This window comes from Tasmannia lanceolata, unplaced genomic scaffold (assembly GCF_043159265.1).
Source record: "Tasmannia lanceolata isolate RefF3 unplaced genomic scaffold, GAP_Taslan_0.1 ptg000003l, whole genome shotgun sequence".
Classification (NCBI taxonomy): Eukaryota; Viridiplantae; Streptophyta; class Magnoliopsida; order Canellales; family Winteraceae; genus Tasmannia; species Tasmannia lanceolata.
In genome coordinates this window covers 7,584,379-7,610,000 of record NW_027518680.1, presented here as the reverse complement: position 1 = coordinate 7,610,000, position 25,622 = coordinate 7,584,379, and the positions used below count along the sequence as shown (strand labels likewise).

General features: G+C 37.8%; 1 protein-coding gene and 1 pseudogene across 3 annotated transcripts in view; both read right to left on the bottom strand.

Moving 5' to 3' along the window:
• Positions 1–3,710, bottom strand: part of LOC143849878 (linoleate 13S-lipoxygenase 2-1, chloroplastic-like) — a 14,330-nt gene extending 10,620 nt beyond the window's left edge. The window contains exons 1-2 of one of the 2 annotated variants that reach the window (XM_077359169.1): positions 3,282–3,710; positions 625–899 (exon numbers count right to left, since the gene is read on the bottom strand). In XM_077359169.1, coding sequence (XP_077215284.1) covers positions 625–899; positions 3,282–3,633 — 627 coding nt within the window. In that variant the 5' untranslated portion in view covers positions 3,634–3,710. The remainder of the gene's footprint in view (positions 1–624; positions 900–3,281) is intronic. The other variant, XM_077359161.1, reaches the window with a different exon arrangement.
• A 7,421-nt stretch (positions 3,711–11,131) lies between these two features.
• LOC143864595 (phosphoinositide phospholipase C 2-like) lies at positions 11,132–16,275 on the bottom strand (annotated as a pseudogene). Its single transcript, XR_013241258.1, has 7 exons — positions 16,126–16,275; positions 15,798–15,977; positions 15,453–15,688; positions 15,164–15,281; positions 12,382–12,534; positions 12,203–12,289; positions 11,132–11,730 (listed from the first exon to the last, which is right to left on the bottom strand). The product of XR_013241258.1 is annotated as a phosphoinositide phospholipase C 2-like (transcript).
• Positions 16,276–25,622: the final 9,347 nt, after the last annotated feature.

The following is a 25,622-nucleotide window of genomic DNA, read 5'->3' as shown; positions in this document are numbered from 1 at the left end:
TGATATTCCCACTACCATGTTTTGATATAACCAAACTCACCTTGTCTTTTTTACTTAACCAGTAATCAAATGCTAATACAATTCCCAAAAACTCTCACTAGCCAGTTGTTTTTTAAAAAACAGGGTGAGTTCATCCCATTTTCAAAACATGGTAGTGATATTAGTCAATTTTAATAATTGCTTTACAAGTTTGGTGGTGGTTGCTATTAAAAACCAATTTCTTATTAATCTTTTTCTTTAATTAGTTTTAGGTGTTTATTTCTTAGTAGGTGCTATTGAACAGCTGTGTTAAACAACCAATTACTCTTAAAGCTTAACCTGTCAGAGTTAGTGTTCTTTAATCATTTATATATACTTCAACACTCCCCCTCAAGCGTGGCCCCTTTTTTTTGGGTTCATCGTACTCATGGATTTTTTACAACTCTATAAGTTGTTGGGTTTGGAGCCCAAGACCTGCCGTGAGGCAATTGCTCTGATACCATGATACCATGTTAAACTTTTATCATTTATACTTCAATAAGTTGCAACTAGAATAAAATAGAGCTTCTTCCTGCAAATATGCTAAGTGATGAGAGAGAGAGAGAGAGAGAGAGAGAGAGAGAGAGAGAGAGAGAAAGAGCAGACCTTGCTACCAAAGAAGACCCTCTTCTCTGGACTAGCGGTCTTGGAATGAACCCATGAATTGCATGTAAAATGAAGAGGTCCGTTGGGAAATCCGGAGAGAACAATGTCTTTAAAGTACATCTCCTTGTGGTGCTCATTTGTTACAAAAATACCTCCAATTTCACCAAAATTCTTCTCAACCTCGAAATCAGCCTCATATTTCACCTCATCATTCGAATGACTCAACTTTGACCTATGTGCCTCTGCCTTAATTGTATTCTTCTCCAATCCAGTTCCTTCAAAATAAATAAATAAAACAAATTTTGTCTAGACCATGAAATCAAATTGCAGATTAGGAGTTCAACAGTTATGTTTTTCAAATAGTTATGTATAGTGCAAGAGGGTGCACAATTTAATGATTAGAAGCATAAATACCATAATAATAATTTGGCCTAAGAAGAATGAGTTCAAATTGAACAGAGATGGTGCTTCCAAAGGCAATCCTGGTTTTGTGGTGGAGGATTTATAAGAAACCATAAATGTGAGATTTTATTTGCTTTTTCTCACTTTTATGATAATGGCACTAACTTGTAGGCAGAGACTAGAAGTATGTTGGATGAGCTGAGGTACTGTAAAGTATTTGGCCTATCTAACATTTGGCTGGAAGCAGACAATTAAACCTCGATTGATAAGGTTGTTGACAAGAAGGAATCCCCATGGTCCATTAAATATTATTGACAGGAACTTCAATCTTTGGTTATAGAGTTGAGGCCAAAAGGACCGGCTCTTTGGGCATTCTAGGTATATATGTCCCCCTCTTCTACTTTTTTATTCCCTCCCATGGTCACTCGTCTGAGTTGACTCGTATTTGACTCACTTTTCGAGTTGAGTTTTCATTTGAACTATGTGGGTGGTGGCTAGTCTAGGTACAAATTGCTATCCAACCGTCACTGTTATGGTTGTACAAGATTCAGCCTCGGTACCCACATTTGCTACTCCAAATGGTCCAGAATGAATGGAGTTTGTGGTTGGGAAGACACCAAAAGCGCATCATTCGCTCCCATTAAAATGTGCTGCATCTCATCCATTTACGAAACCATTATTTGTCTTCATTTGTACACCAATATTCAAGATCTATCTGTATTACAGGTAACGACAACGTTGTCATAATCTACCTCACACACTTCATCTGTTCTTTTACCCTATTTTTTGAATGAGAAAGATGTTTTACCAAAGATTAAGAAGATTTTTCATGAGAAAGTCAGCAGAAATTTAAAAAAAAAAAAAAAAACAATCATAGGTTAGAATAGTCGGACTAATGAGGCACGACGCAGCCATGTGTGCGCCGCTCCCAATAATTTTGCCCCTCAAAAAAGGGAAGTGATATTTACGCCCTTTTGATCACCAGGGACACCCAACGCCAGTGTACGTGGCAATCAAGGCCATTGGATTTTTTTTTACGTCAAGTACATGAGCCCCCTTTTAGTCATTGATACACTGGCGCCAGGTGTCCCTGGAAATGAAAAGGGGCGTAAGTATCACTTCCCATCATGGTACAATATATTTTGGCTTCTGATATTCACACATTCTCATCTTGTCTTTTATTATTTAAACAGCTGTCAAAAGGTTATTAAATTCACTAAAAAGCTTTAATAAGGCAATTAAAAAAGAATAGACAAGCTGAGTTTGAACAGTGATTAAAACATGCTAGTGTCAATATCAGTAGCCTATATTTTTATGACAAGTAGTAAAGTAACTTTTCCTGTAGCTTTGCCGTGAACTAAGATCCATCCAAACAAAGTTTCTAAGCGAAAAATTAAATAAGTTTTTGGCTGATTTCTATGCAACGTTGCATAGAAATCAGCAAGACCACCTTGTAATTCAGTGATTTTTCGAGTAGGATCTTTTTGAATTGCAAGAAAAATATTTCTTGTGAAAAATTTCTTCCTGGATAAATTATTTCATTTCCACAATTTAGAGGGAACTGATATGGTTATGACTTATTTAGAGGGTTATCATTATAAATTGAAGGTCTCTTCAAAATAAAACTTGAACTGATGCGGTTAAAGTTACTTCTTTAATTTTCATAAAAAAGCAAGAAACTCTGGAAAAGTTTTTCTTTTACGAACTTTTCCAAAGAAATCCAGCAATCCAAACATGGCCTTACTCTCCCTTATTTTGGTAGAGAACCTATCCATAACCTTTCATTTCTTGCTTAGATTTTTCCTACATATTTATTTCCCAACCAGTTCAAAAATTCTTATCCAACGGTCACTGGTAGTTCTTTTTCCTAATGATCAGGCCCTGGACCCAACATTTTCCACTTGTACGTGATCCTTTCCATTGACCCAATAGGCAACCATGAGCCCGAACTGCTGGGGTTGGTCCCATCTCATTTGGATTATCCTAGCCCTTGAATGGAAAGGGATTCTCCTAAGCGTTGATCTAACAGATATGGTGTTCGTCCAGGATGGGCTATTCAAGCTCTAATATATGTAAGATTTTAATTCCTCCATGTTAGGAGATCAACGAATCGAACGGGCGGATCGGCTTTCCCAGGAGATTTTAATTATTTTGACAAAAATTCAATGATAATAATAGTATGAAAAATCTCTGAAAAAAACTATACTGAGGAAAGAGGGGAAAGGAGCCAAAATTTTGTTCTGATAATCACTTACTTGGATCAAGCTCGCTGCTGACAAGCTCGAGAAGAAGAGATTTACCAAGCAAATCGCTTATATCATCGAGGCCACGATCCCACCCTACGTCTGTAAGGGAGCCGCCGATGGTTTTCTTAATGGTGACAACGGCGTTAACACTGACAGTCGTCCGTGCTGTGGTGGTCCCATCTAGGGGAGCATTGCTCACGGCTTCACAGCGAATGCTACCGGATTTTGGTCTCCGGTTACGGAAAATGAGTGGGGAGAGTTGGGAAATAGATGCAGGCGTCCAGTAATGGGAAGTGACGGAGCTATACAGGAGGATGTGGGAGGGAGCAAGGGGAGATGGGTGGAGCTGAGACTTCAACATTTTGGGTGTAGTTAGGGTTAGGAAATATGAGGAATGGGTAAACCAATTGTACCTTATATAGAAGAATTCTCTCTCTCCTCTCTGTCCAAAAAAAATATGTACATGACTTTCATGTGGTATAATTGTGGTGGAATACAATTGGATATTGGTAACCACACCTTGGATTGCTCGCTCTCTCTCTCTCTCTCTCTCTCTCTCTCTCTCTCTCTCTCTCTCTCTCCTTGTTTTTAAGAAAATCTGTACGTTAAGGCATGTGATACTTCTGAAACGTTGAATAGTAATGCCTATATTTTAAGCGTCCACACCTATTATTTGGGAACTATATCACACTGACTATCATCTTGAATAAACATAAGATGAAAGGGCGCCTCCATTGGTTGAAAGTCAATGGGGACCAATGGGGGCGCCCTTTCATCTTATTTATCCAAGGGTGACTCTCGTGTTTAGCATTCCTCAAAGTAAAAATATATGAAATAAGACAAATCAACATGGGTGGAAGCGCCTAAACATTTTATTTTGAATGACACGCCTAAACATAAGTATGGGAATCCAGCCCTCTCTGCCAACTAACCATGACCAATCACGAAATAGTGAAAAAGATACTAGTTTTTGAGTAGTTTTTCCAAAAAGTCACTAGCATAACTACAAACTTCGGATTCCGGATAAATCAGCAAGGAAAAGTTTGGACACAATTTGAAAATTGATCAAAAGAATTCAGGAAAAATGTTAACAGGGAATGTGTTTTTTTTTTTTTCTCAATTTCCAAAAAATGAGAAATTGATTAATTATTAGTCAAAATCATGTTTTAATTTACAAAAATATGGTTTAATTCTAAAAATATCATATCTATGTCGAAAAAATGCGAGAACTTTGAAATAATTGGGATATTTTAATGTTTATGGTTTTACATACTGGTATCAACTTCTATTATACGAAAAAGATTAGTTCAATTAACAAAAATTAGGTGCCAAACTTAGAAGTCCAGCACAAAAAAGGGTAGCTTGGCCCCAATCCCAATTGTATGCCACACAAACGTATAGTAGCATAAACATGTGGCAAGTGACTCAGAACCATGCGTACACATGTGAAGAGTGATATCCGGATCGTTGATTTGGAGTCCACTCCATTCTTGCCACATCCACCATAACTTGATAACTGTAGCTATTTGAGCCAATGACATTCTCTAAGGGTTTTCAAGAAGAGTATAGCCATTAATTTTTGTAACCACTTATTAAATGAATGGGATTTCAGGTCAACACAGGACTTGACTTTTAGGAAAGCACCTACGAAAGTTACTTTCGACAAGCATGGTGTAAATATCCGAATTTGCCTTCCCTTTTAAAATTCGTCCCCCATGTGAACCAAGGGTATTTTTATCATCAAGAGTAAAATTAGAATTAGGTGATGAGTAAAATTAGAATTAGGGCTCTTTAAAAAAGCCTATAAATAACCTTTTAAGGAGAATTGTATAGCTATTAAGAAACCCTAAACCGTTTTGCAACCCTAAGAAAATATTTACGTAGAGAAAGAGAGGAAGAGCACGATTTGAAAGGAGAAAATGCGAATCAAGGTAAGATCTGTGTTCTATATAAGATTTGGCATGTTAAGAATCCTAAAACTAGGATCTAATGAGACTTATTATTATGATTTAGATTATTAGGTTTGGTGTAATGAATTGTATAAGAATTTAGAAATGAATCTATGGATCCCTAAGAAACTAAGAGTTGAGTTTTGGAACTCTAAGAATATAGGTTTGGGTTATGCCCTAAAAGCTTAGGTTAAATGTAGTAATTAGATTTAAGGATTTCAGAGAGTGAAATTGGGTTTTATGGATTCCTCTCGTCGATATGAGTCTAACGGATTGTACCACGCGTGATTTGGAGTTCAAACGAATGAGTTATGGCCGTTTTAGTATAAAAAAGGGTGAAAATCGCGTTTCGAGGAAAACTGGGTCCGAGCAGGGGCGGTCGACTGGCAAAAATGGCGGTCGTCCGACTGTATGTAGTTGGGCAAACAAAAAATTTTCGGGCGTCCGGCAAAGTTTCAGGACATCCGGCATAGCAGTTTTTCCTCCTGTAGTTTAAAATTCGGAAATTCATAACTTCTTCGTTCTTGTCCGTTTTCGACGCTCTTGTACTCTACGGACATGCTGGAAACACGTTCTTTCTATTAAAAATAGTTTTAAAAGGTTTTAAAAACTTTATAAAGATGATAATTTCAAAATACTAAAAAGAACCATATGACAGTTTATTGATTCTTTTCCGATTAAGCACCAAAGAGTGTCTTGTGTCAGTGGAAGGATATATATGCCTGATATGAGCGAAATTAATGATGAAACTCATGGAGAATATTTATACTCTTGATTGTAGGTAGCTAAGGTGATTAAGAAAAGGAAAAGTTTTCATTATAAAGGTACGTAATTTCGTACTTCTTTAGTGATATGATTCGCCATTGAATGATATGCTTTTTTGATTTGTAACTCTCTATTCTCTTTAAATATGTGAAACCTATGATAACCTTAGCCTTTGATTTGGGTTTGCATGCTTATCCTTCATTAAACACAATCTATTGATTTTGTACTCATTGATAACCTATGACTTTTGCATTGAATATGTGACCCTTTTGATATACGAACCTTTTGATCATTGTATACCCAACTATTCTGGAAAATCTTATGGCACCAATGTGAACTACAATCTTTGGAACTTTGTATGTATCTTTGGACATTTTGTATAAGCGGACGCCTTTTGTGGAGGCTTAGGTTTATATGTGAACTATAAGGGCCTGCACCATTGGGAGTTATATGTTTGCTTTTGGGTCCCGTCAGTTGGTACTATTCACTGACCCTGTCGACATGTATATGAACTTAAAAACTAGTTTTGAACGGCAGGCACTCGGGTAAAATAACATGCTTTTGGGGCTAAGTCGATAACCTTTGGGTGGTTTTGTACTTTTCTGATTGCTTTCAGTGATCTCTTAAGACTTTGTGACTTCTCTTAATGAGACCCTCTTTGATGTAACACTTTGAAATATGACTTTGTAAGCTTTGTCTCCCAGTTATTGTATTTGTATTAGTCACATCAAGTGAAATTTTTGCCATCTTTGTTTACCATTGATTCTCTTTATATAGCATGTTTTGACCGAACTTTTGTAGTGCGTTATTATGTACTGAGCTTTTCAACTGACTGTGGTTATATTAACATTTTCAGAGTTTGATGCTCATGAGGTGAACGAGGAAGAAAAAGCTTAGTTTCATAAGCGTAGGAGCTTGGAGATTTTATTTTGCTTATTTGCTTTTGTTTCAGACAGTGAGTATTGGTAAACAAATGTGTAAGACTACGTCTATGCTTATTTATTGTGGTTCAGGGAAGAATTGATATTTGATTTGACTATGTGGAGTCCACATTACTTGAGACTTTGATATTCTAGTTATGGAATGCCAGGTTTATTTCTGTTATTACTTTGTAGCCTTGTATGCTTGTGGGATTGTAAAGTGAGCTCGTGTGGCTGGTCTAACATGCGGACGCTAGCATCCATCGCAGATGGTCTGTTGCATGTCAGATGAGCCACCTCATGAATGAAGACAAAAGCTGTTGTAAAGTGAGCCTGTGTGGCTGGTCTGACATGCAACAGACCATCTGCGATGGACGCTAGATAGACATGGTACTTCCAAAAATTATATTTGCAAAATGTATCAAAAGATTTTTCTAATATATCAGTGGATAGAAGTTAGAACAACCATAAGACAGAACAAACCCCAATGCTACACCCCCATTCTCCCCGAAATTGAGAGAGCGAGAGAGATCGAGGTGGAGAAATTAAAATGCTGAATGAATTGAGCACCTCAGTTTAAATTAATTGAATGCAACTAAAGAAAGGGGCACTCGTTAAGGAGCATTTAAAGCACCTATTTTCATGTACCCACACTTTTATCCTCAAAACACATTTATTATTAGAGAACCGTTTCCCACAATTTCATTTCTATTACGAGAAAACAACAAGAATACCCCTATGTCATAAAAGATAATAGCCAAAGTACCTTAACCCATTTTCCATGAGATTGAAATATTTTATTATTTTATATCAGATAAGTTTATTTTTGTCATTTTCATGAGATAGTGTATTTTGTCATTTTTATGAGATAGTGTATTTTGTTCATAGGATCGATGATCCTATCCTTCCAATCTATGCATTTTTTTTTATTGTGGTGTCCATTTTAAACTTCCTCAAATCAAAGGGTTAAGATCATGCTATGGAGAAGATTTTACGGGCCCACATTATCTACATTAGGGCCCAACAAATGAATGGTTGGATCACCCACCCAAACAATGTCGGCACACGTATTTTTTTCATTTGTTGGGGGTGTGCCCAGAAAATATTTTTCAATCCTAACCTCAATCTATGTAGTTTTTTTTATATTGCGGTGTCCATTTTAAACCTTCTCAAATCAAAGGGTTATGATCATTCTATGGAGAATATTTTATTAGAGAATAAAATCCGGGCCCAAGAAAATGAATGGTTGAATCACCAAAAAAATGCGGCCACCAGTATTTTTTCGGGTTGCACGTAAGTGCAGAGTCGTCCACCATGTAAATTGTCTTGCATTAGATAGGTCTTTTTTATTATTTTCTATGAGATATAAGTGTATTGGTCATTTTTCATGAGTGAGTGGTACTTTGATCATTTTCTATGAGATAGGGTCTTTTTATTTTTCATGATATATGAGTTTTTTTTTTCCGAAGAGATAGGTGTATTTAACACTTTCTATGAGATATAAGTATTTTTGTCATTTTTCATGAGATTTAAGTAGGGATATTTTCGTTATCTTTTATGAGATAAGGGTATTCTTATTATTTTGTCATGGTGGAGGTATTTTTGTAAAAACCAAAACCAAGCCTCTTTTGTTGAAATTGTAATTGTGGAAATAAAATCTCGACTACAAACGTTGCTCCAGTAATAAATGTGTTTGAGGATATATGCGTGGGGTGTTGAGGATATATGCGTGGAGTGCATGAAAATAGGTGCTTTAAATGCTCCTTAACGAGTGCCCTTGCATTGATGGATCACCAATTTTTAGATATTTATTTACTTAAATAGTTGTCAAGGGCTAAGTCATAAAGTCGTCTATAATATCATTCAACCACCTTTAGCCGAATCCTCCCTCTTCTATTTGGTTAGTCATTATTAATAAAGAGTGCTAGCAAGATGCACATGAAGGTGGCCGGCAAGCACGGATAGCTACAGTGACGCGTACCGTGCCGGCACGGCACAAAGCAGCGGGCTGTGCCGGGCTTGGTTGGGCGGCCCGCTAGTCCGGTTCCCCCTTTATAAAATGTATTTTTTATTTTTGAAAAACCTGAAAATACCCCCTCAAAAGTTGCTTCAAACGGCTAGTTTGGGGGGTTAGTTGCAATGGATTTACAAGACTTTTAGCGGATTTGAGGAATTGGGCATATTATGAGTCGTGTGCGTCTTTTTTGGAGAACTCCAAAAATGGACGGTTAGTGGCACTGGCAAGTTCCTAAAAGTTTAATTCACTCAAAGTTCTCATCAAAGTTCACGAAAGTTGAAGAGAGACTAGATGTCCCCCACATTCGAAGTCAAAGTCTCTCACTGTACGTTAAGGAGAGTTAGCAAGAATTCACATGACCTTCAAAATCCCAAACACCGTATTTCAAGTTTGAGTTTTTCCCCTGTTTTTGAGGGGCTTTTCATGTCCCCCTCAGCCACATCCTCTCAAGTTTCTTTCTCTCTCCACCAATCTCTCACTATTGGCTCCACTAATATTCCATGGAATAGTTTTCCAGGTCAACAAAGCATTCCCTAAGTAGAATATTCGAAATAAAAAAGGGAAGTACCAAACGTTTTAACTCTGTTTCCATCTTCTCCATACTTAAAAGAGGGTTGAGGTGGGAAAAAGTTATCTTAAACTTGTCGTTTTTATTTTAAAATTAGTTTTAATGGAACCATGGTTCAACTGGGTTTGAACTGTTGAAGATTGATTTTTAGAAGATTGATGTCCCGTCTTGAATTTTCTTTTGAGGCATTTAGACACAATTTGTTCTTTTCTTTAGCGCATTCTTTGTTGCTATCATGGGTCCTGAGGCACAAGGAGATTGTACTCGTTGGTATCAATTAGGTGGTCACCCCCATGATAACAAGTTCCAGCCTGCAATCTAAACTGAGGAGTTGCAACCATTTGCCTGGAGATGAAAGTCGTATATATGTACAGTTGAGAGAGAGATTCTCTCCGGATCCACAGTACAATATGGGTTCAAATAGCCAAAATAAGTCATACGAATAGAACCAACTTTGGTATTTAGCACTAAATAAAAACCTTGATACTATTGATCATTCTTTGCTTCAAAGGTCTCATTCTACACTCAAAAAGTGAATACCTTACATTGCTAACCTTTTCATGTTAGTACAACTACTGAGGCTTGGCTATTTAGAAAGAGATTTCCTTGTTGAAAAAAATAAAAATAAATTATATATATATATATATATATATATATATATATATATATATATATATAGAGGAAACTGTTGGTGAGCTTAAGCGCACCAAACTTATGGTGCACTTAAGCTCCCCAATCACATGGGGGCCCACTTTTCTGTGGTGATCCAAACCATTCATTTGCAAGGCCTTATGATAGATAGGAGGTGTACCAAAAATCAGCTCCATAGGATCATCCTAACCCCTCCATTTGTGGAGGACAAAAAATGGGCAGATTTGTGTCTGTCCATTTTTGTCCTTCACAAATGGAGGGGTTATGATGATCCTATGGAGCTGATTTTTGGTACACCCCCCATCTATGTAAGGGACTTTCAAATGAATGCTTTGGATCATCCTAACAAAGTGGGCCCCATGTGACTGGGCGCTTAAGCTCACCATAAGTTTGGTGAGCTTAAGCGCACTAACAGTTTCCTTATATATATATATATATATATATATATATATATATATATATTTATTTTTATTTTTATTTTTTTTTATTTTTTTATTTTTTGAAATTGTTTCCATCAAATATAAAATTTTCAGCATTTTGTAAATCATTTTTCATGGAAATTATTTTGAAAAATAAATATTTTCCTTTTCAAGAAAAATTATAAACCTACTAGACCTTGGATTTTTTTTTCATTGAATATTATTTTCTATGGAATTATATAACACCTCATGTTTTGATATAGTGGAGTGTACCATCTCCACCTAAACCCGTGTATATGATGGGCTCCACCATTTTACACCTCATTTTTATGGGGCGAGGAGCACCATTTTTATGTGTGTGTAATTCAAAGACGCTAGAAATGTTGAATTATTCATGAATTTTTTTAAAGTTTGAAACCAGGCATAAATTATTTATAAAAAAAAATAAAATAACCTGGCATAAAAGATTCTAAGATTATTTCAAGAATTTTTCTGTATATGGGAGAAATTTGTTACTCAGATCAAGGCCTGTAAAAGTTAATGAACAAAACAACCGCACTTAAGATAAACTCGACGAAAAATCAACAATCAAACACCCTTCCCATTTATTGTCGATTGTCCGACCCATTTCATGATGTGCTAATCATAAAATAAAGCAACAAGACGTTACAACAACATTTAGATTGCAATATAAAACATTTATATCACTGAAGCTTTAGTAGAAACGAGTACTATAATATACAGAATGCATTCAAAAGATTCATGTAGAAATATACAACATTTAGAGTTCTAAAGCCAGGTATATATGGCCAATATAATAAACACAATGAATAATTGCAGGAAAAGCTGAACATCAATTCAAGTATGGAGCAATCTCAAACAAATTCAAACCTCATAAGTAGCTTTACAGACTTGAGCTTTTCTCCCTTGCGATCACAAAGCGGCACAGCTCGGATCCCTGACCTCAACTCTGTTATAGGCAAACAAGTCTGGCCAGCAAAGTCATCCTTCTCAGACATATCATACTCATGCACTTCAATCCGAAGCAAAGCGAGTTCTGGAACAGTCAATGGGAACGTAAACTCCTCATCCCAAACAGGTGTCCAGTTATCCTCGATAGTTCTTGTTTTCTTCATTATGGTATCATCTGGTACTCCTGCTATCCCGACCTGTAGACAGATTGATTAGTGGATACAGGTTTTACATTTTTGCACTATCCATGTTTTCACAACTTTTGTGGTGTGGTTCATTGATATTTCTCCCACACTTTCTGTTTTTCAAAAGTACTATACATTAATGGTGGCCCTATGCCGCTCTTATGAGTATAGTACATGAGAGACTGACAATCTTTCGCTCTTTCAATGAAAAAAAGGACTCTTTTGGCTTATAGATTGTTAGAAACATCAATACACGCAGAAATAAATGGACAGAATAAATCAGTAAAGAATGGGCACATATTAATTTGTCTTAACCAGTTTTGTTTAAAAGTCGACTACAATTTCAGTGAGAGATTGGTGGTCTACATTGTCCTCCTGAAGTAAATAGTACTTGACTAACCGAGCGCAGCTCATGGCAGTAGATAACCTTAAGAGCAACCATGGCACGATGTGTGAGCAAAAGATTAGAGATTCATCATTTTACCCTTGCATAGAAGTCTGGTGGCGAGTATGCATCAAAGTGTGTTCGACGGAAATCCAAATGCCATCCATCTCCCATATATACTCTCACCTGTTTAGTAATAATGGAGCTCAAATCAGAGTTGGATATGCAAAAGAAAATACTCAGGACTCAAAAAAGTCAGTTCTGCGGGAAAAATTCACCCTCAATGTTTTCTTCACAGGAAAATGTTTCTGAGGATCAAAGACCTCAGTATTTGAATCAGTCTTCAACAGAAAATCAGGTTTTTTTACATAACCACACCCTCCATTGGCTCTGAACATTCCATGCATCAACCAGAGTGATCTTCCAAATCCCTGTCACAGAAAGACCCACTTGATTCTTTAATGATGCCAGCAAAATTATGAGAAATCATGTATGAAGTAAATGATTTGGTTCTGTAATTACTAAGCTTTAATGTAAATACTTTTGCTTAAACCTATGATGGTGATACTAATGCAAACAACACGGGTTTGATCTAAGCAATCAAATATTACGCAAATGGAATCTTTTTCTATAGACTTTTTCTTTATGAAAGGTTAAGGTAATGTATTGAAAAAGAAAAGATGAGATGACCGACCTCATCACAGGAAAAAAAAAACCCAGGAAACAACTCCAAATGCATCAAGTATCATCAAAAATTGTTTTTCGATTTTAACAATTGTTTAAATAACTTGAAGTGGCACAATCTTTTTCTTATTAATCATCATTTTTATTTAACTTTTTTGAAAAAAAAGGAAAGGAAGGAATCGTGGATGTCTAATTCATTGTTTCAGAAAGCGGATGTGGGTCAAAACGCGGCGAAAGCAAATCCTACTCAACTCGGCATGATGCGGCCGAGTACACGGTTGATGTGGGCGTAACTTAGGAGAGACCAAGCAGTTTTGATTGGCTAGGGTAAAATGCGGACTCAGACAAGAATGCGGCTAAGGTAAAAGAGAGTTGACTCAGGCCAATCAGGATGACATGGGGAAGTGTTGAAACCATCTATGGTCCCTTGCATGTTTGGCATATTCGGCACCTCCTCCCATAATGAGTCACATCTCGGTAAATGGTAGGCCAAAAATATTTCTCTTTCACTAGAAAAATAGTTTTGTCTCTTCCAAAATGTCCTCCTAAACCTCCAGAATGTAGATCTTTAATAACATTCTCTCTAAGAGTGCATTTTGGAATGCAAAGGCGAATCCCCTAAAAGAGAAAATCATCTAGGAGAAGATAATCATCATGCTTCCCTTGTCTACAAAGCTTCCAAATTTCACAGAAGTCTTCATCATTGGCATACATGTCTCTAATGGTGTCAAAACCTTCAAGTTGCACACTCATGGAATTAAGAAGAGCTACCCTTCAAGCTAGGCTAGTTGACATGAAAGAACACTTCGTAACTTTGGAGCTTAGAAGCAGGAATCTTTCCTCGGGGTGCTGCTCCCACCTCGGAACCTCGATTCGGCACTCCTTAGGAAGGAGCTTCCAGGGAGCGCGACCCCAAAGGGACAGGAACCTCCCATGACGCTCCAAGCCTGCTTCTATTACTCCATAAGTCCCACCATCACCTACTTTCTTGCATCAAACTCCTCCAACTCTTCAAAGCACTTCATTGGAGCAAGCACAAAGGTTTGTGCATCTTCAGAAGGCACGAGGAATGAGTACACGGAAATAAAGATGGTTAGAAATTACTGCTTTTTTATGTACTTAAAATTTGAAAAATATATATGAAAATGGTTAGAAACTATTATTTTTTTATGTACTTGAATTTTGAAAGATATATAAAGAAAATATTACATAGACGCTCTCATGGTGCTCCCAAACTTGGACTCTTCTAGACCCCCACGCTTCCTTAGCCCCGCTCCCACCTCCGCCCCCGCACCCACACCCGCTTTGTACTTCTAAGCTTTGGAGTACTTGTAGTAAGAACTTACCCAACCATCTACTATTTTGGATCCAGCCACACCTTTAGAATATCCTTCCAATTCCTTGAGGTGGTGGTACGTGTTGGAAGCAGGTTTAAATGTTCCCCTCCTGTGTACATGGATTTCAACATATTGCTCACTCCAATCAATTCCCATTATGAGTACTTTCAATCTAAATACACTACAGTAGCCCATGATACATACATATTAATCAATGTAAAGATGATTAAAATAGCTGCAAGTTGATGGCCGCCGTTCTAACTGGTCATTAATAACCTTCAAAACATACATGTAAATATGGATTTAAATTTCGGTTTCGGTCCCAATTTCGGACTTGACTGAAACCGAAATTTAGGCCGAAATTCGGTAAAAAATAATAATAATTAATTAATCATTTACAAAATTTCGGAAGTTTCGGCAGAATTTTCATAAAAATATTAGTTTTTTTAAAAAAAAATTGAATTTCTGACATTTCGGCCAAAACTTGGGAAATCCAAAATTTCGGATTTCAAGCAAATTTCGGTTTCGGTCCCATCTGAAATCGTACAAAATTTAAAACTATGCATGTAAAAGCAATGCAAACGTCCTATCTGTCAAAAAGTTTAATTTTTTTCATTCATTCAGACAGTTTCTAGCTGATCCGATTTCTTGACTTTTTTAGAACAGTTGCACCATCTATGACTTTGTGCAACTAAGGAAGCTAATATGAATTAACATATTGTATACTCATTCCAATCTTTTTTGAGAAGAAATGCATTCTCATGGAATATCTACTAGAGGCTAAAATATTCTAACAAGTACTTAATGAGATGAAATATAACCTGAACTGTATTTTCAGTTCTCTTAGCTGCCGTGAAGCAAAATTTCAGCAAGAAGTGACAGATGAAACTGAAGAGGGGTAAAAGCAAAAGGTTTACCATAATATATTCAAAAGAAGTTCAACTTTGAATTGCAACACAAGGAGACTACGCAAAAGGTTTACCATAATATGTCCAAAAGAAGTTGAAATTTGAATTGCAACACAGGGAGAGAGACTAACCTGCATATTAAATGCAACCATCTGAGCACCATGCATCCACCCAATTAGTGGGTTGTAATTCGAGGAGTCAACACGTGTACCCTTTGGGTATACTCTAAGCAAATTCCTTTGGGTGAACCTGAAAAGAAATGGCAATCATCACCAAGAACTTCAGAAATTTAAGCAAATGCTTGAACTATGAACCCCAAAATGCCAAGTGGAATCATAATCTATAATTGTACATTTGTACCCACATATGCACACAAACAAATCTCCATGACTGAACCTTTCGGATAAGTATATTAAATACCTGACAAGATCAGTTCCATAAGTGATTGCGATCTTCTCAAGTTCTACTTCACTCAAGCTGAGACGTTTAACTTTAGAGGGGTCCACTTTTAGCCAGTCTTTCACCCCACCTTTCTGTTTCCCAGCATGAATAGCAATTAGCCGCTTGTACTCCGGTGCTGACCTCTGATGCAACTTGTGGTCCCCATCCTCATGATTTTCCTCATCATGATTGAATTCACCCTGATCATGCTCATTCTGCTCGCAAGTTGCAAATTGGAAGAATTTAAAGAAATGGATGTTAATAGGTCGGATAAAGTGTACTATATCAATAGAATAACACAATGAATGTAACTTTTAAGTGCACCTTAACATCAGATACAGGTCCAACTTTAAGGTCTGTGACCTCCTTTCCCAATGCTTCTTCGTCAGCTTCCTTTCCAACTTTGGGTCCATCTTCCTTAAAACTTTTTTACTCAAGGAACTCTTTCGGTGGTTTGGTTGAAATAATTATCCGATGCTTCAATTGTTCTGGAGAAGGAAATTCCTGTAAGCAATCTGACTCCGGGTAAAACAGTATATCTCCAAATGTTTCGTGGACCATGTAGACAAAAAAAAAGCGTTCAATCATAAAAATGGTGAACTGAAAAGAAACTGGGTGGTAAGAGTCGAGAAAGAGAAAAATGAATCCTCACCTCAGCGACTTTAGCCTGAAGATCTGGAGTAACGTGGTCTTCCAGAGTTATAACGACAGGGTACGGAGATGCAGAGAAGGCATCCTCTTTTATGGACCTCAAACATTTGATTAGTTCAACCGGAGCAGTCAAAGTCCTAGAGTAATCCATTAATCGAAATGATTTTAAACAGAAAAAAGGTGATGCATATATAATACAAGCAAATCACTAGGAATCGAACAAAAGAAGGGGAATTGCTTTGGAAAATCAACAATCTCACAAAATACAAATTGAATTTTCACAATACAGGTAGAGAGAGAATTCAACAAAGCTACTTTGAGAAATAAATAAGATCCCACAAAATACAAATTGAATTTTCACAATACAGGTAGAGAGAATTCAACGAAGCTACTTCGAGAAATAAATAAGTAAACGTCGAAATTCAAACATATGCTCATGAGCACCATAAAAGTGAAACATGTAAGTACTTTCCATTGAATTTGCTGCAATTATGAATACATAAACAGTACCAAAAATCCTAAACCCACAAATCAGTCCAGTCTACCCCAATTAAGTTCGCTGCAACCCTTAGATAATCACTACGCAAAACTAATTTTTATTATGAGACAACGAACATCGAATTGGCAAGAAGAATACATTTTTCTGTCCAAATTTTACAAAAAAGACGAACTGCAACTTCTAAAGACAAACTAAAACTTCTGAAGGTATTAGAAAAGATGGCATGTTTCCTTTAAATTTTTCATTAAACTAATGATTCAAAGATAAGAAAAACTCATTTCCCCGCCATTCTTCCCCAATTTTATTTGCTTTGATTCTCAAAATCAAACAAACAAATACAATTGAAGGTGATTAAGCTACCGTAAAACATTGATTGGAGCAGAAATTGGCAAATCAGACAAAGCATCCCTTTCCTTTTTTCTTTTCTTTTTGAGATATAGCATTTTATGTGTTCTAGATTTAGAGGTAGACCTGTAATAATATTGTAATCCATGCATCAATGATGTAACTATGGTAGACTAGTATATTTTAATGCTTTAACATTTTTTCCTTTTTCTATGTTTTTATGTTTCTAATGCAACATCATAAATGCATTGATTTGGCACTATATACATGGATAAGTGATGTTGACTGTTGAGTAGTTGCAGAATAGTAACATTTCATTATTTGTACTGTTTTTATTTAATTTTCCTACTTTTTAGTACTTTTCATTTTTCAAAAGGAAAATCATACACTCGGATGTGGAACCAGATCCATGGATACATGACTAAGTTCCAAATTTCGGATTTTGTATGGACTTCAGTCCCCACGAAAGTGGAAGTATTCTGTGGAAGCCTATAGAAGTCCATGGAAATCTTGTAAAAATCATAGAAGCTTAGGGAAGTCCATGGAAATTATTGAAATTTAAGATAAAACCTCAAAAAATACTAAAATAAGTACAAACATACACTTAGAAACAATCACATAAGCAAGACAACCATCCATAATGGTTTATCAAGATCAAACACCTAGTGACACGCATAAAACAATAATGATCATTTTAAGAATAAATATTTTTTGAAAATTGATGAGTGTGCCATTTCTTTTACTGCTCAACTAACTAATCTTATTAATGGAATGGTACTAGTACTTTTGTGATATATGAGGCATTTTTATTATGCGGGTGCACCTCAAGGAATCAAACTTAGAACTGGACTTCGACTTTGGTGCCAATGGATGTCGACACAGGTCCGTCGAAATTGACACACATGTGAACAATTTACTGCTCAAGAAGATAAACAAATTGGAGCATCAAAGATTGATTCATCTGGTGTTTCTCCACTACAACTTGAAGTTTCGAGTAAGGCATATTTTTGTAGTAAGTGCTTTTATTCACCCGTGCTATGAGACACTGATTGGTTCTATTATGCTTTAAGAGTGTTACCTGAACACACTCACTGGACTATTCGCCAGAGTAGAGCGCGAAGACTCTATCATGATCTAACGAATCTGACAGATAGGAGCTCATAGCTGTCCATTCTCGTGAACATAAGGAGTCTACGGGCCTTGATCAAAAGCCAGAAGCTTCGGCGAAGGGGTAGGTGTATAGAGGATAAACTGCCGATTAGAGGGCGAGCGGAGCATAAATCCCATCTCACACAAGTATCCCCCCCCCCCCCCCTAAGCCTCTCTGAAAAGCTCGCTTGGTGAAAACCAGTGTTTGAAAACTCGTCGACAAGCCAAGGAACTCGCCCGAGTCGGCAAGGATTTTTCTTGGTTGCATTCTGCATTGCACCACCGCATTCCGTGTTTTGCCCTACAATCTCTAAAAACTCCTTTGACTCTCCCGAGTTATAACCACATTCTTGGCTGTATCTGCGCTTAGTCGATGAGGATTTTTCTTAGCCGCGTTCCGCGTCACATCCGTGTTTTTAAACACTGGTGAAAATGGTAAACACGACAGCCCTTGGGCATAGTTGGGGTACCATTATCTCTCCTTATCAATTGAATCATTCAAGAATACAATCAAGCGTTTATCACCTTTGATCACTCCCGACTCATTTTCAGGGCTGTGTGGCTGCTCTTACGTGCAACAGACCATCCACAAAATGCCTTTTGTGATGGACGCTAGCAAATCTCTCTCTCTCTCTCTCTCTCTCTCTCTCTCTCTCTCTATATATATATATATATATATATATATATATATATATATATATATATATATATATATATATAGAGAGAGAGAGAGAGAGAGAGAGAACGGTTTCTACACACAAGTGTAGATAAGTTACCTACACACTAGCTTAAAATACAGTGGAGGGCATATTGTTTGGGTGATCCAAACTGTTCATTTGATTGACTCTCACATAGATAGGGTGTCCACAAAAAATCAGCTCCATAGGATCATCCCAACCCTACGATTTGTGGAGGTAAAATGGACGTGTATAAACCTTTACAAATCTGTCCATTTTTGCCTCCACGGTTCGAAGGGTTAGGATGATCCTATGGAGCTGACTTTTTGGGCACACCCTATCTATGTGAGGGCCAATCAAATGAATGGTTTGGATCTCCCAAAGAATGTGGGCCTCCACTGTATTTTAAGTAGGGCTGCAACTCGGGTCGGGTTTTGGAGAACCCAACCCTACATGAGAAATATCTCGGGTCGAGTTTTTTTTTCAGAAAACTCACGATTCCCATGATAAATCTCGGGTCGGGTCGGGTTTTTTCACGTTGACGCAAATTTTTAAGGAAAATTCTTGTTTGGCAAGGCAACTCAACTCATAGAAGCAGAAATGACACTCACATTACACTTGAATCAAACAATGCTGTAATCAAACAATGTTGTAATTACAATCAAACAATGCTGAATCAAACACTTGAATCAACTCAACTCATAGAAGTAGAAATTACAATCACATACAATAACAGTGGGTGCGTGGGTTTTCACTTTTAACTTTTAACTAACAATAGAAAAAATGTACATACTATAACTTATGTAACTCGGGTCGGGTCGGGCCCCTTCAAACCCGGCTCGACCCGAGATTCATGCGCGCTTTTGAATGCTCAACCCGGCTCGACCCGAAACCCATGAAACCTGAACCCAACCCAGGCTATTTTCGGGTCAGGTCGATGCGGGTCGGGTAAAACCCGGCTCGAGTTGCAGCCCTAATTTTAAGCTAGTGTGTATGCCTCCATTGTATTTTAAGCTAGTGTGTAGATAACTTATCTACACATGTGTACAGAAACCGTTCTCTCTCTCTCTCTCTCTCTCTCTCTCTATATATATATATATATATATATATATATATAGAGAGAGAGAGAGAGAGACAGAGACAGAGACAGAGAGACAGAGAACATTTCCCACACACTTGTGTAGGTAAGTTACCTACACACTACCTTAAAATACAGTGGGGGCCCACATTGTTTGGGTGATCCAAACAATTCATTTGAATGGTCCTCACATAGATAGAGTGTCCACAAAAAATCAGATCCATAGGATCATCCCAACCCTACGATTTGTGGAGGTAAAATGCACGTGTATAAACCTTCACAAATTAGTCCATTTTTAGCCTCCATAGTTTGAATGGTTAGGATGATCCTATGGATCTGATTTTTTGTGAACACCCTATCTATGTGAGGACTATTCAAATGAATTGTTTGGATCACCCAAACAATGTGGGCCCCCAATGTATTTTAAGGTAGTGTGTAGGTAACTTACCTACACAAGTGTGTAGGAAATGTTCTCTCTTATATATATATATATATATATATATATATATATATATATATATATGAGGAAAAGGATTGTATGCTCGACCGTACCTAAAGTTAGGTACGGTAGAGTGCCAAATCACATGGGTCCCACATTTTTGGTGGGCATCTAAACCATTCATTTGCAAGGCCCCATCATAGATAGGGTGCATACCAAAAATCAGCACCATTGAATCATCCTAACCCCTCCAAAACTGGAGGCCAAAATGGGCAGATTTGTGGACAAACACTGTCTGTCCATTTTGGCCTCCACAAATGGATGGGTTAGGATGGTCCTATGGAGCTGATTTTTGGTATGCACCCTATCTATGATGGGGCCTTGCAAATGAATGGTTTAGATGCCCACCAAAAATGTGGGACCCATGTGATTTGGCACTCTACCGTACCTAACTTTAGGTACGGTCGAGCGTACAATCATATACCTCTATATATATATATATATATGAGGAAACTGTTGGTGAGCTTAAGCTCACCAAACTTATAGTGAGCTAGCTTGCCCAATCACATGGGTCCCACATTTTGGGGAGTGATCCAAACCATTCATTTGCAAGGCCTTATCATAGATAGGGTGAGTCTGTCCATTTTTGTCCTCCACAAATGGAGGGGTTAGGATGATCCTATGGAGCTGATTTTTGGTACACCCCTCATCTATGTAAGGGACTTTCAAATGAATGGTTTGGATCATCCTAAAAAAGTGGGCCCTCATGTGATTGGGCAAGCTAGCTCACCGTAAGTTTGGTGAGCTCAACAGTTTCCTCTATATATATATATATGCATGGGGTGTTTGAGGATATATGCGTGGGGTACATGAAAATAGGTGCTTTAAATGCTCATTTACGAGCAAAACCTCTAAAGAAAAGGTAAACACTATACTATGCTTAAATAACGCAAACTTTAAAATAATGAATTGACTTGCCAACTTAATTAAGGGAAGAGTTTCCAAAGTGTCTACTAGAAAACCCAGACTTCATTCAAAGGCACCATGAGAAGACAACGAAACAATATAAAGAACCAAAGGGGATGCTCTAGTGGGTGGAGCATAAATCGTTACACACATTTTGGGCCCACTTCATCAATCTGAACTGTCCCAGACTGGACCCTACCTGGCTTCCTTGGACAGTTCAGGGTCCAAAGTTAACTAACAGATGATTTTGGTTTGCTCATTTGGGGCCCACTTCTTCAATTACGTGTACTTTGCTTTGCTTTGTTCATTTTGTATTACTATTTTACAAAAGTAGTCGCCTGTTCCATGGATTGCTAGAAGGGCTCTGGGAGTTGCAGGGTCTTTCCCATAATATGGTTAGCCGATCTCAGCCCATTCCTCATAAATTAACGTATTTGGCATAGTGATTGAACAGAACCTTATATCTCAAGCCGCAAATCATTGAAACCTAAACCCTAAGTCGAGAGAAACCATGAGATTGAGAGACCCAGAGAGAGGGAGAGACGAATAGAGATTGAAAAAAGAGAGGGAGAGATTGAGAGAGAGACATTAAGGAATGAGCATACATGAATCAAAATCACTGGGGTCCGTGGAGTTGTGCCATCGTGGAGAACGAGAAACACTAGAACAAAACTTGTCATTTCAATTTTCCATAAAATAACGAATTTTCAACGTGTGTTTTTGTAAATTGATGAGTTTTGCGAAAATCTGAGAAGGGCCCCTCCCGAAAGTATAGACGGGATAACTATGGCCGATCGATTTGGCAATCTTGATGTGTAGTCGAGATAGGCGCCCACTTTTCTTTTCTTTTTTTTTGTTTTATGCGCCGGTGTCACGATAGAAGATCTCGTGCTTTTCCCAAGCACGAGATCCCGTTTTGAGAATTAAAATGGGGCAAAGGGTTTGAGAAATAAAGGAGGGCAGAGGGTACATTAGGTTTATCGTTAATTTGAGAAAGGGAAATGATATCACCCCTACCCTATTTTGATGATCGCACTCCACACATTATTAAAAAAGTACGGTATGGCCCGCACCATAGGATGATCCAAACCGTCCATTAGATGGGCCACAGCCTAAATAGGTTGTGCCACAAAATTCATTTCCATAGGTTGATCCTAACCCTCTGATCTATAGAGGGACTGAATATTAGAGGGTTGATCCTAACCTTCTATAGATCGGAGTGTTAGGATCAACCTATGGAAATGATTTTTAGGGCACAAACTATTTAGGCTGTGGCCCATCTAATGGAAGGTTTGGGTCATCCTATGGTGCGGGCTATACCTTACTTTTTAATAAAGTGAGGAGTGCGAATCATCAAAATATGGTAGTGCTTATAACAATTCCCTATAAAAATGCGGTAGTGATGATATCATTTCCCTTTGAGAAATAAAGGAGGGCAGAGGGTACATTAGGCATTTTGTTAATTTGAGAAATAAAGTGGGGGCAGAGGGCAATTTTATTTTTGATCAATCTAAGATTATCCATCTCACTATCCACCATCAATCTAATGCTTTGAAGGATCACCCTCACTTCTGTCTTATTAGAATCCTTGATTCTGATCGACCTAGAGAAGGCCCACTTGATAGAGCCCTTCTCGTCTCTAAGAACATCTCCGATACCCACCGGCAACATTACCAAGGTAGAACCATCAAAGTTTAACTTCAACCAACCTAGATTTATGGATGAGGTTTGAGAGGGCGCGTAGGTGTTGGGGGGTTTCCATGTGAGGCGACGACCTCATCACAATTCTTACTTGAAAGTGCTAGCATTCCTCTAATTCCAAAGGACTGAGATAGAGGTCAACAATACTAGCTTCCATAAAATCAAACCCTTGTTGGGCCACGATGCTAATAATCAGCTATCCAGGAGCTCAAGAAAAAACTCACAAGATCCCAAAAAAGTCGAGAATTTTTGGTTGGAAATTGGACAATAGTACTTCCAAGAATGATTGCTGTCTCGGGTTGTATCCAGAGTTCACTGGACGTAGGGACTAGAATAAACGGATTGAAGGTGCAGATGGAATAGGTAGTAGGCCTTGGGTTCTCGGGGACAGAGGTAATGTGGGTGATAGGATCTGCATATTTTTGGGTTTGTCCTACCTTGTTGTGGTTGACTGGTGGGGGGATGATGCAGGTGCATCTCGCCCGATGACAATGATCAACGGTCAAGATTGTCAGAACCTTGATCAACGGTCAGATCAGAAGATATAAGATGGCAACTAGATCAATGGTCCACGTTGATTACTACTCTTCAATAGAGTCCTATTTTAGTTTGGAGTTGTTTTAATTATTTTTAGATATTTTCTTTAATTGGGACGTCCAAGGAGAGAATGTATTTAGGGAGGTTTACTTTTACGTGGATTGAGTTGAGAGAATTTAGGAGTTTTACTTTTGGTAGGATTTTCTTTGAGTAAAATTAGGAAGTAGTAGAGAAACTTTAGGATTCTAAAATGGGGAGTGATAAATCCACTCCCCAAATTGATAAATCGACTCCCCACGTGTCTTTCTCTCTCCTCTGGGTTAGAGAGAGAAAGAGGAGAGAGATAGACACATGGGGAGTCGATTCATCCATTTGGGGAGTTGATTTATCACTAAATTTGGCTTTCACTGTTGATCGTCCAAACAAGGAGATATCCTAGGGATTTGTTTTATTTCTTAATTATAGTGAAGTTAGAGTTTATTTAGGATTCTTCTTTATTTTGGCGATAGAAAATCTATAAAAGGCCATCCATTGTAATTGTTTTTAGATATCTTATTGTGAATAAAATTTTAGTTGCCTTAATTTGCGTCCCAACGTGATAGCCACCCGCTGTTATCATTGAAAACAAGTCCACTGCTACTTGTTGTCGCCTTTCGCAAGCCATCTGCTGCTTGCTTATCATTGTTGCCGCTCACCGTAGAAGAACAAGCAATCCGTTCCTTGTTTAGAGAAGAGGCAGCCATATTTTGCTTGCCTCTATCTATTTACAAGGTATGTTTTACACTTTCCCTTGGCTAACACTACCCCTAGTCGTTGTCTTGTTTTGACAGACCATAGAACCTTTAGCCTTGCAGCCAATGGAACCACCGACCATCAATTCCATCCTTCAACTGACAAGTGACAACCCATCTACCCACATATTTCAATCAACCACCTACATTCAAGCCTAAATTCCTCTGAAAACCTGTCCCTATTTTAGGCCATAATCCTCTGGCCATAAAAAAAAATAAGAAATATATATTTCCGTTGTTTTTTTATTGCGCTCGCTACCTACCTGTGTATTTCAAATCCAAGCTTCCCCATGAGTAAGCGGACATGAAGAGGTGTGGGTGTCTTCTATAGTTCTAGTTGCGTTAAATAATTGGCTATCCTCTATCCTAACGTTATGATTGTTCCAGTGGGGTTATTCCCCTCAATTTTCCGTTCTCGTGGGGGTAAGTAGCTTCCCTTCTCCCACGACATTTACCTCAAATGTTGTGATTTGACTTAGTCATCTTCAATCTAATAATTGAAAGGCTATTGATGTTGGCACTACCATATTTTAATAATCGCAGAAACTCAGCTTGTCTTTTATTTTTTAATTGGCTTCATAGAGCACTTTAGAAACTGTCATAACCTTTTTACAGCTGATTACATAATAAAAGACAAGATATTAGTGCAATTATCAAAACATAGTTGTGCCCACTATTAGTTAGTTGATGTAACTAACCAAAGTGGCTACAATATCTGTCTATTACGGTTGTGTACCTTTCGATGTTTATTTTAATGAAAGCCTTAACCAGAGGCAAAATTAACAGAGCAACATTAATTCCTACCATGAGTCGTCTTATTTGGCATTTAATATCTTATTAAAAAGGACATGCTAGAAATGGCAGGAGTAGGGGGTTACGTAGAAACCACAAAGGGAAAGTCCTCTGGGCCTACTCGGGGCCTATCGGAGTGGCAGACTCAAACGAGGCAGAGGTCCGAGCCGTTCATAGCGGGCTTCTCTCGATGCCTCGTCTAGAGTGCGACAAAATTATCGTCGAAGGGGATTCCTTAAATGTTATTCGCTGGCTTTCGGGTAACGCTTCTCCCCCTTGGCGATTTTTGCCTCTCTTAGAGGAAATAGAGGACAGAGCTAAGGGCTCCTCAATAGTTTTTCGCCATGTCAGGAGATCAGCCAATGCGGAAGCAGACACCCTTGCCAAGAAAGGAGTCTTTCGGGCCGCGTTTGAGTGCTTTGACTATCTACCTCCTTAAATTATTGTACTGCTATATTTGTATTATCTTTGTTCCTTCAGGACCACCTCGGTTCTGTTTTTACATATATATATATATATATATA